Source organism: Pleurodeles waltl, chromosome 6, assembly GCF_031143425.1.
Source record: "Pleurodeles waltl isolate 20211129_DDA chromosome 6, aPleWal1.hap1.20221129, whole genome shotgun sequence".
NCBI classification, from domain to species: Eukaryota; Metazoa; Chordata; class Amphibia; order Caudata; family Salamandridae; genus Pleurodeles; species Pleurodeles waltl.
Window position 1 is genome coordinate 1019298539 of NC_090445.1, and position 18448 is coordinate 1019316986.

Here is an 18448-nt window from a genome sequence, read left to right on the forward strand (position 1 = left end):
TCAAGGTATCCCTCTGATGAAGTGTAGAAGCTGTCTATGTCCATTTGTAAATGGAAACAATTAGACCCCACACAAAGTCCCTCCTCTATGCCATCCCTGATGCGATCCATGGATTTCTTTCTTTCTGCTTTCTCCTGTACCACTATCCTGAGGCCCCAAAGGTATGGACGATCAGGATTTTGAATAGGACTCTTTTGGCCTCCTCCCTACCACCCTCCTGACTCACCTGAAAGAACATCTGTATGTCGACAGAGGCCGAAGTAAGTAGACTGTAGGAGGAATAGGGCCAAAATCTTCCTTTTAAATATTAATGGCATCCCCAAGTAGGTTTTACTGCCCATAAGGCAGGGAGCAAAGTATCTCAAATTAGTACATGTAAAATGTTAACATTAGCCAGGTCCTTACAGTGGAAAAACTTTGCCTCGTCACCTTGTTGTTGGAGTCTCCATCCTTTCTTTCCTCCTTCTCTTGTTTGCATCTTCCCTAGGTTTTTCAGCTGTATATATGGATGACAGGATTGACATGGAGGATGTCAAGAGCAAAGCAGAAACTGCCAAAAGACCAAAATCTAAGGCCTCACTTTCTAAGAAGCTCCATGTTGTCTACATACCCACATTTCAGGGCTTTTTCATAAATTTCCTGTACAAGATGATGGCTAAGAATCCAGTTATGAGGGCGGAACACATATCTTGCAGATGAGAGCTGGTAAGTAATCCTTCCTACAGTGGTGAAGATACGAAGGCTTGTGCCCATGACTATAAATTGGGTACCTCCACTTTTAGTAAAAGCACAAGCCTAGATTGAGGGGGCGGAAATCACTCTCACTTCAAGGGAGAGAATATGTAAAAAGTACTTTCCCTGACAGGATGGGAAATAGCCTTCAGACACCAATAACCAAACATCATACTTGTCAATTGTATGGCAGGACCGGAGGCTCAGATTATGCTTTTCTCTCTTTACTACTCAAAATGTCAGCAGCTAATCAAAACAAATAAACATAAACTACATTTCGCAATAGTCTTTGCACAATATGTGCACCAATCAACAGCCCCCTTGACCCTATTAGAGTCCATAACATTTCTGGAACCTCCTCTTTCTTTGCTGCTCTTCAGCGAGTTAAGTGCTCTTTATTCTTATATTTCTTGTCACATAATCTGGAGTTAACTGTTTCGGTTGGCAGCACTCATGTTTGCTTGCAGTGGCGCCTGAAGTGAACTTTGTGTTTCTTGCCTTCAGTAGCCTTGTTTCTTCTGATCCGGGACGTTCCGCTCTCTCGGATCGGTTAGGTGAGTTTGTAGTTTCTTTTCCACTAATTTATTGCCCCCTTTGATGTTTTATTTGCATCTGTGTGTGACTGGTGCCTTCCCTCATACGACCAGTGTCTGAGAGTTTTGTCGGAGCGCGTAGCCCAAATCCTACTAGATCTACTAGTTGGGCTATGCGCATTCCGTCACCAATTTCTCCTCCTCTGGCCGTTGACAGCACGTAGGAATCGTGTGTTTTTTGCATTCCTGACATGCTTGTCATCGGCCTTACACGCCTGGCTCTGGCTGCAACAACTGAGCTTTGCCCTTCATTAGGTCTGCACACTGGTAAAACATTGATTTTGGCTCTCATTTACACCCCTCTGTTATTTGGTGGAGTGCACACATTTTTATACGGCTGTGGCTGAGGAGCTTTGTTGGAAGTTTTCCTATTGCACCTGGGGTGGCTCACCCCACTGTTGAACCCAATGTTGTGACTGGATTTCGGTGACTTGCCTGTGGCAGTTCATTGAGCTACAATGACCGAGTGGCTGCCCTTTGAGGAGGAGTTTGGGCAAGGTTATGAGGAGGCCCTCAGTCGGGAGAAGGTTTGTCTAAGGTGATTAATGCCTCAGTGCAACAATCTCTGAGCAGGGCTTTGGCGGTGTCCGTGCTGCAAAGGATCAACCAAGCTGTTCTGGCAGCTCTGAAGCCCCTCACTCAGCAATTTCAGTGTTTGTCAAGAAATGGGTTGGTTCCCTTGACAGATAAGTTGATGGAGGAAGGCCCTTTGGCTGCAGCTAATCCGACTCCTCAGACCTCTTCATGGCCGCATGATGGCGCCATGTCGGCGTGGACTCACACTTCTGACTCCTCCCACTCTAGTAGTCCCTTGCGTAAGCGCAAGAGAGCGTGGAAGTCAAGTTCCGACCGTGTCAAGGAAAGTCCTAAGTTGTCCTCTAATCCCTTTCAGTTCAACCCAGAGGATATTATTTATCCTCGTTTAGCAGATTGGGCCCTGGCGCAGGCCGTGGCGGATTACCTCCATGATAAATTAAGGAAAGGTTCTGACGAGGAGGTACGAAATAGGTTGCGGGCTGAGTGCCCTAGGCCAGAAATTCCGGATAAGGTGGCGGAGACGCCCGACATTGATCCGAGCATGCTTACTTTCCTCAAGAAATTCGCCAAGGACCCCAAAAAAGGAATTGGCAGGGCTTGGCGCTCATGTCAAGACAAGCTTTTGGACCATTCGGGTCCTTTGGCCAAGATATTGGAGATGGCCTTAAGGGCTAAAGAGTCTGGTGAACCAATTGACCCTCATACTCTGAGTGGACACAGAGTGCGATATGTTTGTTAAGAAACACTAACTGCGCCATTTCAACAGAGCGGCGCAAGTCCCTTCTCATTAGGATTGATTCTACCTTGACTGAGTTGGCGGCGGCTGATGCAGGTCCCCTGGCAGAGGGTCGACTTTTTGGCCACAAATTCGTCAAAGATCTAGCCAAGTATGTGACCACTTTCATGACCCTGGATAAGGCGCAAGCGAATCTGAAAAAGGTTTTCCAGTCAGGCCTTTTTGGATGGGCCGGACGAGGCAGGGGCCGCTCGTCAGGCCGTCCAACCATCCAAGGCTCCCAGCGAGGCTCTTTCAGTAGGGGCCAGGACTAAGCCAGAGGAGGTGCTTTCTTCCCCTCCCGTTTCATTCATCGGCATGGCCAAGAGCAGGTTCAAGATCTAACACCCAGTCAAGTTTGTCTGCAGGTGAGGCTTCAAGATTGTTCTTTCATTTAGTTGGGGGGGCCTTGTGCAGTTTCTCTTCCAAAATTGGCATCGCGTGACTCAGGATGCATGGGCATTGCAGACTGTTCAGGGTTTTCATCTGGAGTTCTTGCAGACTCCGCATCAGGAGAGTATTCCTCCTCCTCTCCATTTTTCCCTACAAGACGCCAGCGTCATCGATTCCGAGGTTCAGGGTTTGCTCCAGAAAAGAGCGATTGCTTTATGTGGACCCCATCCTTCTGGGTTCTGCAGCAACATTTTTCTGGTACAGAAAAGGGGAGGAGGACATTGTTTGGTGTTAAACCTTCGAGAATTAAACGCTTTCATTGTCTACTGACATTTCAAAATGGAGGGTCTTCATCTTTTACCAGACCTCCTTCAGTCGGGAAACTGGCTGATGCATCTGGACCTCAACGATGCATATTCTCATTTGGCAACCTCACAGGCGTTTCCTCCAGTTCAGGTGGAGGGACTCTTGGATGGGGTATTCGGTCCTACCCTTCGGGCTCTCCTCAGTGCCTTGGTGTTTTACCAAGTTGCTCAAGCTGGTAGTAGCATTTCTGAGGGAGAAAGGGATTAGCTTGATCATAATCTCAACGATATTCTGACCATGGCGCAATCCAGGGAGTTGCTCAAGCAGCACAGGATCACAACCATATCCCTTCTTCAGGACCTGTGTTGTGTCATAAACGACAAGAAGTTGATCCTGATGCCTTCCAAGACTGTAGAATTCTTAGGTTTTCTGATAGATTCTGACAGATCGCTCTGGGTCCTTCCAAAGTCCAAGCTTCGGGACACCAAGAAGGAGCTTCAGGTGGCCTTAGCCAAACCCTCATTGTCCCTGAGGAAAATCGCTCAGATTGTGGGGCTTTTGGCATCCTCAATCCAGGTGATTTTTCCAGGACCCCTCCATTACAGAGATTCAAAATCCGTCATCTTCGGAGAGGCTTGCCCTATTCGGATTTGATTCCTCCGACGGACGAGGTTCGTTCGGAGCTCAGATGGTGGTTGACCCAGGTCGACACGTGGAATGGCAGAGCCATTTTCAGCTCCCAGCCCGCGACGTTGATAGAGTCGGATGCCAGTCTTTGGGGCTGGGGGGGGCGAGATGTGGGGACATCTCGACAGGGGGGGAAGAGATTGTCTCCGCAGGAACTTCAGTTGCACATCAATTGCCTGGAGTCATTAGCAGGTTCGTTTGCAATAAGGACTCTGTCGCCCAAGAAGGTTTCGTGTTCCATTCTTCTACAGATGGACAATGTTGCAGCAGTCAGGTATATCAACAAGTTGAGGGGCACTCGGTCGCCTGTCCTGGCCGAGATAGCCAAGGATTTTTGGCATTACTGTTTGGAACACAGTCTTCGGCTGACGGCAGAGTATCTTCCGAGTCAGATCAATGTGGTAGCGGATTGGAATTCCCAGTACCTCAGGGATTACAGTGACTGGATGCTTCTGTCTCAGTTATTTCTTTTGACTCAGCAACTGTGGGGCCAGTGCAGGATAGATTTGTTTGCCTCTCGTCTGAACAAGCAGTTACAAGAGTTTTTCAGTTGGAGACCGGATCCGTTGGCGAGGGCAATGGATGCTTTCCTCAGGATTGGGCCGGGTTTCTCAATTATGCTCCCCCACCCCCTCGCCATGATCCCGGGGGTGGTGACTCAGATCAAACGGCAGAAAGAAAAGGTCATATTGATCAATCCAATTTGGAGAGCTCAGCCTTGGTTTCCGCTACTGTTGGAACTGGTGTGCGTCTCTCCTCTACTTCTTCCGTGGTCTCCGGACATACTTCTTGGTCCGCAGGGCAAGAAGCATCCTCTGGTGCTGGTGAGACAGTTGCAGCTCATGGCTTGGAGGCATTCAGGCAACAGTGGCACTTGCCAGGCATTTCGAGATAGGCTGAGAGGTTTATCATTGGAGCTTGGGTGCCCTCCACTAGGAAGAGGTATCTCTCTTCTGGGAGAATCTGGAGGAGTTAGTGCCTGGAACGGCATTTGGATCCCGTTGGCAACCGGGCTTGTCCAAATTGTGAATTTTTTGTCGTAGAAAGCTGACGAAGGATGTCGTACAGGTCTGTAAATAATTTTCGTTCAGCCATTTCTGCAGCCCATGTCAAGGTGGATGGAGCTCCGGTAGGTATGCATCTGATGGTGACTAAGCTTTTAAAGGGTGCGAGTTTCCAATCCTCCTTCTTCCAGGTATACGTTCCTTTGGGACGTGAACTTAGTTCTCCATTTGTTTGAGAGATGGCCTGATAATTATGATCTATCTAGGAAGCAACTATCAGCAAAGTCAGCTATGCTTAGAGGCTTGTCGATGATCTTCTGATGTGATGGTCTTGGATCTTGCAGGTAGAGTTTTTTTTTTTACACCGGAAGGTGTTTCTTTTTCGATATCTAGAAGAGCTAAAACCATGTCTACCAGTATAGATTGCTTTGCATTTCCATTTTCTTAAAAAGTTGTGTGTCGTTGCTTGCTTTAAAGAATATGAGCAGTGTACTAGATCTCTTTGGCAGAATCAGACAGGCAAATTGTTGATTTCACTTTGTAAACCTTTTAAACCTGTCTCTGCAGCTACCATTGCCAGATGGTTGCGCTTTGTAATGGTTGAAGCTGGTATTGATACGCATTTATTTGAAGCGCACTCTGTTCGGGCGCGATGGCTTCCGAATCTGTAGGTTTGGGTGTGTTGGTGCTGGATATTATAAAATCAGCTGATTGGTCCTCCGATTCCACTTTCAAACAGTTTTATTACAAGGCAGTTGGTGATTTTGCATCTAGAGTATTTCAAGCAGCTTTGAACTAGCATAATCTGAGCCTCTGGTCCTGCCATAGAATGAAACATTTGCTAGCAATTGCGCCAAGAATTTTCAATTCTATTAAGGACACGGAGGCGAGGATTATCCCTCTCAAGGATTTATGGTGTTTTAGGCGGCAATATGTTAATTGCAGATTGTATCGGGATATATGTTTTAATGTTACCACCCAAGTTATACAGTTGTTATGTAGATGAACACGCTATTATTTTTTATTTTTTTCCTTGGATTGGAGCAAAAGGCGGAATAGCAGGGTTTTCTTTTATGGGGCAATTTGGTGGGACATTCTTGCTGGGCGAATGCTCATCTTCAAGCATTTGTTTCTTTTTTCCTGGGCATTCTTTCAAGTTCTTGGTTTTGGATTCTTCGTAGGCAGTTGATGAAGCAAAGAAAGAGGAGGTTCCAGAAATGTTATGGACTCTAATAGGGTCAAGGGGGCTGCTGATTGGTGGACATTGTGCAAAGACTATTGGGAAATGTAGTTAATGTTTTTGTGTGTTTTGATTGGCTGCTGAAATTTTGAGTAGTAAAAAGAGAGAAAGAGGCATAATCCTCGCTACCGTGTCCTTAATAGAATTGAAACTTTTTGGTGCGATTGCTAGCAAATTTTTCATTCTGAAGTATAATTGCCAACAACTGTCTACAGGTATGAAGAAAAATTGTAGTTTAACTATTTGGGAGATTACTTTGGCACTTTATGCAAGTGTGAAAACAACATATTTACCAAAAGGATTACAGGCAGGTAAACAAACTAAAAACACTGGAGCAGATATTATTGTTCCCGTTCCAGCAGCACAAGCTCTTCAGGCCTTTTTACTAAAAAAAACAAATACAATACCCAAAGCAACACAGGCACACCAAGGGTGCACCAAGCCCTAGTAAAAGCAAGGAATTATAGTAAAACAGTCATAAAAGGGGTTTGGTTGGGCTCTCACATCCCTGTAAGGTTTATTATAAAGTGGTCTGCATTATCTAATATCTCTTTTTGAAAGTTCTGCTTTGATTATGTGTTAAACTTACGTGTAAAGCTAAGGTGTTTACTCTCCTTCAATTTTCCCCTTCTCTTGTATAGAGAGAAACTAAAGAGATCTTCAGTTCAGGGACCACCATTATTCCTTACTAGAGGGATCAATTTCTGGGGACATCGGACATAGGTTATAAAGGTTATAGTTTTAGTGAGTTGTATGTACGTATGGGGATAAGACACCAGCATCTGCTGTTTGTTAAACAAATTGCAGAGCGCTGTTTAAGTAAAGTTTACTTAATAATTTGACCCCTAAAATTTATAAACATCTGCATAGAGGTCATTGTGCTATAGATTTAAAATGGAGCCAATGATGTTATTAAATATGACCTTTCTATGTTACAGAAGCGGATGCATCCCAATCAACACTGATCGACTGAGAGGGAACAGATACTATAAGTAACAGAGTAACAAAGGAGTTCTTTTTTTCGGTCTTGTTTCTTGAAATACCAACATTAAAGTACCTTGGTACCTGTAAGAGAAACAAGCAGTAAAAAACAGAAACAGCTGAAGCAGGATTGAGAAAAGATTACTGCTAACTACAATACACTAATGCAGAACAAGTAATGACAGAAATCTCTTACCAGACAAGCTGTCTTTGTGGGTCTGCAGATCTCAGCTTCCTCATCGGCAAAAGAGTCATCTGCTGTGCACTTTCTACTTTTTGGGCGTGCAGAAGACCGCACTCCATCTGTGAACTAAAAACAACCAAATTCTGCTATCACTTTTTAGTATTTGCTAACCATCAATAGATTGAACACTGTTGCACTGGTGTCTGGCGTATCTGATACAAACTGCTTTAGCCAAAACTTCTGGGGAGACTGGAAACTTTAGCATCTTAACTGAATCACAGCTGCCTGTTTCCACTATGTTGTGTGAGAACACAATCAAAGAAACCATACAAAATACAGTACTACGCCACAGAAGCAGGCACTTCGCATCACAAATCTACGTTAAACAATGTTTCTGTAATATGGAGTGGAACAAATATAATACACGAGCAAACATGAAGAAAAAAAAAAAAAAAAAAAAAATCTTTTTTACAGATTGTCAGTGTTTACACATACAGCCCATGTGAAAGAAAGGGATACGTTTGGGGCAAACATGCTGGCCACAAGTTTACTGCTCGGGTAGCACTGGAGTAGCAAAAACAGTCTAACGTGGTGTACTCATTTCAAGGGGGTTTCCATACTCATTTTTCTTTTAATACAATTTGTATTATACTTCTCAAATATTTATAGAGTATGTTCTATTTAAAAATAGTTAGGCAATCAGTTATTTCTTTTTTTAATCTGATGCAAACACCTTGTAGTGCCAAACGGGGCAGCCTCCATTTGCTCAGTTCCATTTTAAGCAAGTCTGAATCTTAAGCCTAGAGTCTCAAGTGCTGAGTCTATGAATGGATCCTTGCCAGTAGAGGCTTGTCGAGTCCATGGAAATAATCTGAAAACATAATATAATACCCCACGAAAGGCAAAGGGAACAGTAAGTATTTAGCTAAACATTAACCAGAAGAGTACCCACTTTAAATCTTTTCCTCAATTTACTATTTCTCTCTGGAGGACTGGTGGGAATCATTCAGCGTTGATTAGATTACCTTCCTGTTGATACAAGTAGTGTACACAGGACACATTAAGTCAGTCTAAAACAATTACATTCCTTAATCTTTAGAATCCGTGTACTTTTCTAGACTTAAAGCTAGTAGGTTTTATAGCACCAGGCACCAAGATCTTACATCCTTCGTTCCAGAAAGAGTCAGTGACAAAATATACGGCCCATTTCTTTTCTCGAGCCAATAAACATATGGATACTATCACCATGTCCCAATAAAGGTGCAATGAATATCTTCTCTTGATGAAGTCTGCTGCTACAGAGTGGTGCTACTAGATTCGTACCAGAGTAAATGAACCTGGTAAACCATACGAGCAGGCATCTCCCTGACAACAAACATGGCTGGATGTCTGTAGCCCAAGGTAAAAAACGCTTGCTGAAGCATTCTGAGTGTATTGCAGTCCAACTGGGGCTTTAGCTGAACGCCCCAGACCAAGTTAAAAAAAAAAATAAGCTGGAGTGGACAACAGCACTGATCGCCACTATGTTGCAAAAGAAAAAAAAAAAAAAAAAAAAAAAAAAAAAAAAAAAAAAAAAAAAAAAAAAAAAAATATATATATATATATATATATATATATATATATATATATATATATATATATATATATATATATATATATATATATATATATATATATATATATATATATATATATATATATATATATAGAATAGGCAGTAAGTGCCATGGATATCTCAGATGAAAAGAAACAGGAATGCCACAATTCAACAATCTGGGGTAATAGAGAGAGTTCAGTCAATAAGGACCTACACAAGTAACATCAAAAGACCTGAACCTTCCTGCCACTCCCTAGATCCAATGCATACAACAATACGTGATCACATGAGACACCCACCATTTCAGGTGTTAACCTAGGATAATTTATAGGTCCTTTTTCGGGTTGGTTTTCTTCTATACCCCCAGATCCTGTGATGACCTTATTTCGAATCCCGATCTTCACAAAGTACTTCAAGTAGACAGTTAGAGGGCCCTCAATTGCACAGGTCTTAAGCATACCTTTTCGATCCTCAAACAACACTGTTATAACAAGTTCCATATGTTCGAGAGTTTAGTTTCTGAATCTCAAACAAGTTATTTGCGAGCTTTTTCCATTGTAAGCAATAGCCATAGTCTGTGGAACCACAAAGCAATCACAAAAGTGTGTACCCCTTCAGTGGAGCTACAATCAACCTAACTACAGATCACATTTGCAGGAGCAGCGGCCAGTCAGCCTTACTCATTCCCTACAATGGTAACCCTCCTTACCAGCAAGGTTATGTCCAGATTTTGTAGTAGTGGAAAACCTGTAATTCTTTTGACACGACCCAAAAAACCTACACCAAAATGTCTGAATCAGTGCACATTCCAACAAATGTGCCTGAATGCCCCCACTTCCTGCTGCACCTTTGCCTGTGGCCCCTAGGAAATGAAATCTATTTATGGGGGTTCTATGCCAATAAAACATAACTTGTATGCCGATTCACAGAAGGTATACTCATATTTGTAGTATTCAGGGTTGGACTGGGGCAGAAAATAAGCCCAGGTATCAAAAAAAGTAGCTCCCATTGTTTTCAATTGTTAGGCACTTCTAGAGTGCATGGCTACCAAGGGGTCCTTCCAGCGATGAAAGATCATACAAGTTTCAGAATCATTATGTACAAGGTAAGGATAGGTCTTCAGCTGTTTCCTGAAGCTAAATTCCTACTTACTCTTTTTAAGTGCAACTGGTACAGCACTCCATAATTTGGGCACTAGATAGGGGAATAAACGACCTCTGCTCATGGTTTCCTTGATCTTAGGGACTGTAAATAGTCCTAGATCCATGGATCGTAGCGATCCTCTAGGACAGTAGGGACATACCAAATGTTATAAAAGTTACTGCCCGTCTTGAGCACCATCCGATGGACTATGCAGAGGGTACTGAACTATATTCTCTTGAGCCAGTGTAGGGAGGCTAAGGAAGATGAAACATAAGGTTATTTTGGTATTCTCAACAAGTCTGAGCCCCTCCATTTTGTATTACTCAAAGACTTTTGACCACCGACTGAGGGCTCCCCAAACAAAGTTCACAAAGTTTAGGTACGATAGCACTAGATCTTGTACTACCACTTTTCATGTGAGGCATGGTATCCAACACAGCAGTTTCCCGAGAGTCCTCAGCAGGCCAAAACATCTTGAGGCTAGTTTCCTGGCCTGGACCACCATAGTAAGATTACTATCAATTAGAAAGCCCAGACTGATTTAGGGGTGGTTCCCTAATATTGAATTAGAAAGCTAAAAAATGACCCGTTTTCAAATTGGGGCACTTTTTGATCTTCTAAAGACAAGCTGTATAAGTGTTTTGCAAGGTATGGAAGACTGCATGGATTTGAGCTTGCCACAGCCAAGGTTTGTTTTAATTTAAAGGAAACCAGAAGTAACAAGCATTTGCAAAGCAATGGGTCTCGCATTTCCTCAAGTTAGAGCAATTGGCGTTGTTCATTACTAACTGGACTCTTCTTGCCACATGAATTGAAAATGAAGTGTAAAACAGTTGACAGAAGCGACCCGATTCAAAGCACAACCGCCACCACGAGCGCATGAGTTATTAGCTCCCTGCCTGAATATCTAGAAAGGATCATGGCTGGGCTGTAAGACAAACAAAACCGGAGGATGGGCCATCACACACTGTAGCAGGAGGAAGAGTGACGTAGTGTGATGGCCAACAGAAATATTCAGGAATGTTAACTCAGTTAATACGCCAGGGGAGGGGAAACTCAGCACACAAAGGAGGGAAATTTCGCAAAATGCACCATTAAAAATAAAGCATCTAAGACAAGCACAACAACAAATGACTAGTAAGAGTGGGTGTGGTTAAAAGCCCACAGAGATATTACAACAGGCTCTAGAGCGCTTGCGCACTCAACCCTAAAAACCAGCCCAGTAGCTAAAATAGGGCCACAAAAAGCTAAAAAACGTCATCCACACTGACCTATAAGATGTGGGCATTGCCTGATTGCGCTATAGGCCAGTTTGACCCCAGCAGTGTTGTTACCCATTCATCTAATCATGCTTTGTCCCCTAGCGGGTTCTTACATGCAGCTTCTCTCTTTTTTTTTTCTTTTTTCTTTAGGCCCATGTGTCTTCAGGTCATCTTATTTGTAGAATGTTATAAATATATATAACTGTAGGTACTGCAATCTGTTATCTTCTATTATTCCGAAATCAGATTTAAATTCCTTAAATGACTAATCCCTCCTTTTAGAAGTGGGGCCGACATCAATGTGCAGTCTTCTTTCTTTCTATTTTTAAGTGTTTCTCCCTTCAGTGCACAGGTGAATTCCACACGATCATGAAATGGAGTGTTGGGTGACAGAAACTACTTTAACCTCTCCCTCCTCTTAGATACCCCATCAGAAATCTCCAACACTTTTGTACCAGCATTGCTAGGCAAGAGTTCTTCAGCCTATGCTACTTCAAAAACCATGCCGAATCGGAGTCTCTTCTTCCAACTACAGCTCGAAGCATTAAGAGACATCTTTTCTCCATCTCCCTAGCAGTCATTCTGCCAAAACTTGTTGCTGTACTATTTGGCAATAATTAAAATCAGGGCACGCCAAGCCTCCACTTTTTCTTGTTGACCCTTGTATTTCCAAGAGCCCTTATAAAGTTTTTTGCCCCTGTGGGTCACTTATCTCTAACTGTGGATTGGTACATGTAGAGAGGGGAAAAAGAGTAAGCAGGGGAGGATGTTCATTTTCAGGGCATGGATATGTCGTAACCATGGAATATACATAGCGAGCCCTTTTCGGTGGCGGAAGAGAATCTACATACTTAAAGCACGGAGAAGAGACTCCTTTTAATGTGTTAATAAACCCTTATTGCTAATGGTTCAATCACAAGGGTAAACAGCAGTTGGGATGAACAGCCCTGTCTCATTGCTCATGCTAGCAGATGTATCCCTCTGTTTCCACCACTGGAGTGGACTCTTGCAGCTATTTACCTTGCCGCAACATAGTTTAATATCATAGGCCATCAGGATAGCTTTATAGTATGTTCAGGAAAATGGCATGCCAGTGGGGAAGTTTGTGTCCATTTTAATGGAAAATGACGGTCCGGAAATGACAGTGTGCTTCCGCATCATGCATTAGTAAAATATTTATTAAAAGTGAGATTGTTTTTTTAAATATCAACTGAGAAACATTCCTGCCTGCACTAATGACAATAATAACAGTGAACTTAAATGCAAGTCGTGGTCGTGTGTACCATATGTGTGGGCTAGATTTTTATAACACATTGATCAAAAATGTTCTCTATTAAAATCAAACTTTTTTTTTTTTTTTAAACAGCAGACATGCATGAACTGACATCTGAACGTGCTCTTGTATGTGAAAATGGAGACAAAGGCAACCCTGATCTAAAACATTTGCTTAGGATCGAGGGATAGGACAATTTGAGACAAGCTTTATGGGTATTTGACACTATTCTGTATTTTCTTGGTGGTGTTTTCTTTTCTGCATCCACTAAAGAGTCCATTATGTCTGCCAAAGGACCCAGATCTTCAGCAACCTTCTTGTCCCTCCTGACCGCTTCATTCTCCGTTGGGCCCCTAAAGTGGCATCACAAAAGGTCACTTCTTTTACACTTACCTTCTCAGTTTTGTTTTTAAATAGGTGAAACATTCTTGTAGCCTTGAGGTACAAAAAAAAAAAAGCTAAAGATATTTAGTTGCCAATTAACTTTGTTAAAACTACACAATACAGAATGCAACATAATAAAACAATACTTCATATATTTCATCCAAAGTAAGTTAATTATCTTTCACTATTGGCCTAATGTTGTATGCCTTAGTTGGTCTCAGTGTAACGAAGCAGGTTCAACCCTGCGTAAAAAAAACGTTTTTTTCCCCCTCATGGATCTCTAGTGTTTGGACCTCTGCTGCAAGTATCCTTAATGAAAACTTTCTTTCACTGTAAGCTCCATGTTAAAATGGTATTGAGCTTTAGCATAGTGTGCCCTCCTTTTAATATAAAGGTCAACTGCTCTTTATCAGAGGTAAAAGGCACTGTACATATTGCCTATTAGCATACATGCGTTCACACAGATACAAGTAGCTGTCTGACTACGAGTGATGTCACAACCCAGTTCAGAGAGCCACAGGAATTTCTGGGTCTGCTATGTGCTGTGAACAACTGGACCAAGTACCCCTCAACAACTGACTCATAGTAGAAGTGCAGGTCGAGCAGTCCAAGGCTTCTCAGGGAGGAGATAAGTGCAAGGCGAGCACAGACAACTCAAAATACATCAAGTAACCGAAATATTTGAGTGCCCAATTAAATACTTGTTTAAGTAAAAATGAGTAGTTATCTACTAATGTAAAGTACAACGAAACACACTGCAAACAATACACACAGCCTTCTTGAGGTAAGCCCACTAGTGTTACGCAGGTCAACTTTCCAACCCCACTTCCTGTTTATGACAAAGGTTCTTCCCTATTCACATGTGGCGACATCTGAGCTAGACCCCCATGGAAGTGTTCACATCTCGGAGGTTTTATGGGAGCTCCTCGGCAAGATCCAAGTCCCTGCGCTGGAGCACATTAACTCAGAGCAAGTTCCCCAGGGGAACCCATGTGTAAGTCTTGCCCATTTTCGCAAAGTGGCAGTTCAGAGGTACTGAATGCCCCTCAACAGCTAGATTGTGTCCAGGGGGCAGGACGGTGTTGTTGCAACAGGCGCTGTATTCAGTGCTCCTCCAAAGAGGTAAGCCTCTCCTGAGATCCAGGACGGGTCTTTGATGGTCCCAGACGAGGTATTGAAGTGGGTGCTTCCACTCTCTTTCGGGTCATAGCCCACAATGTCTTTTCAGCTGCACACGAGTTCAGGGTGTTACCCTTTTCTTCCTTCTGGCATGCAAGTAGGGTTGCAGCAGCACATATAGGGCGATGGCCCTTTCTCTTCACCGTAGTCCACATCTGCATACAGGGGTCACAGTCTCCACAAACAAGGCGACAGCCTACTTCTGATCACAGCGCTATATCGGGCAAAGGCACTCCGTCATTCAGAGCGCAAGACTAACGACGGTAACTCTTATTGGTCACTGCTGCCCCCACCTGGCAAGTGGGTCACAGACTTTGGCATATGGGCCGGCAGCTGGTCTTAGCTCCCTCCAAGCTAACTCCTTCACCTCACAGGGAAACTGGTCTTGGGTCGGGCAGAAGCTGGCGCTATAGGAAACAAATAAGTGTTCTTGATCCTCCCGGGTGATGTCCTCACATCTAGCATGGGAGGCTGGCAGACCCTAGTCCCCAGTCCTGATCACAACAAGCATAAATCATGCTAAGTTTCGCCACGCTGATGTACAGCTTCGGTTTGACAATTTGGAAGCCTCATGCTCCTCTTTTTTTATAGTTTATTTACAGACGTAAATGTGATTTAGTGTCCCTGTATTTGAAGTTTGTGTTCTATTGGTTTCTCACTTTGAAGTGCCCACTCCTTTTGTTTTGCTCTTCCTGCAGACAGCAGTCTATCACAGAGGGATAGTCTCAATTTTGATAGCCGCAAACAGAGGCCAAGAGTGACTAGCGGTTCACAAATGGATGTCTGCCTCAATGAATTGCACTTCCAAAGGTTACCAACAGGCTCCTGACATACTCTTTATGATTCTCTTAATGGCCCCATCTCCTTCTTCAGATATGCCTAAGCCCCTTGACTAGTGATCTCCTTTGAGAATCAAAGAGCCTACTGACACGTACTGGCTTTTCCTTCCTCCAGTGGGTGTCCCACCCAACTATCAGGAATGCGGCAATCCACAAATCTGCCTGTGGGAACCCTCCACCTGTCCCTTCTCCTCCACCAAGCACTGGGTCCCCGCCCCATAATAGAAGCCAGTGTCTTCTGTGCTTATGCTCTTCATAAGCACACAAACGTCCGTACACGCATTTAGATGTGCACAGTTTCCAATGTATTTACCTCTTCCTGGGCGCACACACAATCCTAGCACGTTCATGCAACCTCACAAGCGGTCTACTATGCGTGGTACCTTCAAGCAAGCATGCACACATCCTAGCAAGCATACACACACCCTAGTGCGCACACGCACTCACACACACCTCTGCTATTTCTCCTGCACTGTACCATCTATCAGGCACACATCCATCCTTTCCCACCCACACAACCTTTCACGTTATTTCTTATGCACTGTACCATCGCTCAGGCACATTTACATCCTCCTGCTGCACAAAGCCCAATGCAGGTGAAGGGTTGAGTTAAGCACACAGCGGTGGAACTTAACTGGAGTGGGCTAGAACGCAACACTAGTGACACAAGTAAAACAGACCTGTTCACTTTACTGATCACTAAAAGTATGGTATGCTGCGACCATCACATTTGTGGTGCTGAACTCTAGTTGAAGGCAGCAGCCTTACACTAACTGATGCTAATGCTTTTGGCACCGCCCCAGTTTAAGCAGACCACTTTCAGTGAGACAGGCCTAGGTCATAATGCAAATACATGATCAGTGTTTGCTCATGACCAAAAATCATTACCAAGGATCCAGATATCACCACTGCTAGGGCCCTCAGGGGAGGGGTGCAACTCCATAAGCACGCGAGGGACTTTTCCATCCCAATAGCTAGCAGCTAGACTCAAGGCAAACTGGTTGTGGCTTGCTAGGGTCCTACAGTGCAACTGGAAATCTAAAAGAACAAACCCCTCTGCCTGAGGTGATGGTCTCAAACTAGTTTTAACTTTGTGGTAAAGTGTGCCTAAAGTGTAATTTTTGGACATCACAAAAGGTAGACAGAGCGGTGATGCACCCACTGCATCAATTAATGGGTCACAAAGTCACATACAGTCACGTTTATCCTATATAAGTTTGTTCATTTACTTATAACACTAGGCATAGTTCCTCAACATTGGCTTAATGGAATTCAAGTTTTAAGCTCCTCTGCTGAGGTTTTTTTTCTGAAAACCTTTATTGAAAATGTATAGACAGAGGAGAGTACAGACTACAGAGGAAGAACAGTGAGTGCAATCAGACATTATTATAATCATGGTGGTATGATTGTGGGAGGTGATGCAATAAGTTAAGGATCTAAGTCTGTTAGGATGTGCTGTTATACTAACAGCGGGGAGTATAGGCAGATGAATATGGTAACTGTTGCACAAAATTAGAGCATGAGTGTGGTGTAAATATACACAGTACAGTGGCAATCAATATATCACAAGTTGTAGGACAAATCTAGTATATGTCAGGGAAAGAGAAACAGGGAAGGCGATAGGTGCACCAGAAGTAGAGAGCACACAGAGAGCGCACTGGCGGGAGAGAAAAGAAAGTGGGAAACAAAAATAACACAAATAGAAACTAGTTATAGAGGATGGTGTCTGGGAATTCAGGAAGAGTGGAAGTGTGTCTCCTAGGATGTGGAAGATGCTTTATGTTCCAGGAGTACATCAGTTCTGACCTTGGAGGAACAAGTGAAGGGTATTCCATATATTTTTTTTTAGATGAGTGGGTGAATGCAGAGAGAAAATTGGGAACTATCCAGATAGGTAACCCATACCCAACAGGCGTGGAAAGAGATAAGTTAAAAGATTTCCAGTCCAGAAATGACTTTAATAGCGATGGTAAGTAAGAGATTGAGGGGTGCCATGTCAGGCTCCGATAAGATTAGCTCTGACAAGGTTGCATGAGGGCCAAAGCTTATGGTGGGAAAATCTAAAGTAAGTTTGATTTTAAAATGATGTTAACTGAGAAGTGATTTGCTCCCAAACAGGGAACGTAATCTGCAATGGAAGAACATATGCTCAAGGTCACCTCTGATTCTTTGCAGGACTACAGAGGTTTGAGACAGATCAGTTCAGTTTGTGTAGCTTGTCTGGTAACCGGTAAGTATGGTATATAGCAAACAGTTTGGTTTAATACAGTGTGGGTGCAATCTTATTAGATAGAGCCGAGGAGAGAATCTTAGACCACTTTTGTTCTGAAAGGGGAGAGCTTCCCATTTGAACAGAAAGTGGGTTCCATTTAGATTAGAGGACAGAAGCCCCTCCTGATAGTTTTATTTTGTAGGGACATAGATTGTTGAGGCCACATGTCCTTTAGCTTGCCAAACTGTTAACAATAGGAAGCGAGAGGGTGAATGAAATGAACCCGACCACATTTGGCGATTCTGGATTTTATTTTCAGAAAATCATAAAAGACAATGTTTGGCAATTCAAAATTGTGTTGAAGGGTAGAAGCTCTCTGCCCAAAAAGGTTGCAAACAAAAACAACACCTAGACAAATTCTAGCTCTTTTATGAGAGTCAGACTGGAATCATGCAGCAGGAGAAGTTAACTAAAGGAGTGACAATCGTTTTGATTGTTTGTAGTCTTCCCTACTCTGACATATTTCTGGGAGACCAGGATGAAAGGCGGCTTTTAATTTCAAGAGTCATCTGCTGAATATAACAATGTCAGCGAGATTATTAAACCAAATGCCTAAGTACTTGATATATCTGGACTGCTAATGGAGACATGAGCCAGTAGTGAGAGATTTATTGCAATGGGGATTGCCTTTATTCGGGGAGTAACCTGAGAAAGATGCATACGAATAATATTCAAAATAGCTAGGAGAGCTCGATCTGCTTCCTCCAAAAATATTTGAAGGTCATTCGCATATGCTGCAATCTTGAAGCAATCATTCTGGAAGGAAAAACCTTTAAAGTTGGGTAAGGCATTGAAAAGTAGAATGAGGGGGTTTATTGCAGTGAGAAATAATAGAGGTGACAATGGACAACCCTAGTGTATGCCTTGTTGTAGTGGGAAGCAGGTCGAGAGTGCACCACCGATTTTGATGCATATAGTGAGAGCAGCATACAGTGACATGGCCATTTTTTTAAAGGCATCACCTAAGTCATACTAGCGAAGAGATGCTTCCAGGAAGTGCCAAGTAACCTTCTTGAAGGCCTTTTCAGCATTGCTGCCGCTGCTGGGAAAGTGGGGCAGGCTCCTCT

General features: G+C 43.3%; 1 protein-coding gene across 1 annotated transcript in view; it reads right to left on the reverse strand.

The window, feature by feature from the left end:
- The window catches only part of C6H1orf174 (chromosome 6 C1orf174 homolog), a 47270-nt gene that overhangs the window by 22367 nt on the left and 6455 nt on the right, over window positions 1–18448 (reverse strand). The window contains exon 2 of the mRNA XM_069239966.1: window positions 7445–7558. Within this exon, the coding sequence (XP_069096067.1) occupies window positions 7445–7558 (114 nt within the window). The remainder of the gene's footprint in view (window positions 1–7444; window positions 7559–18448) is intronic.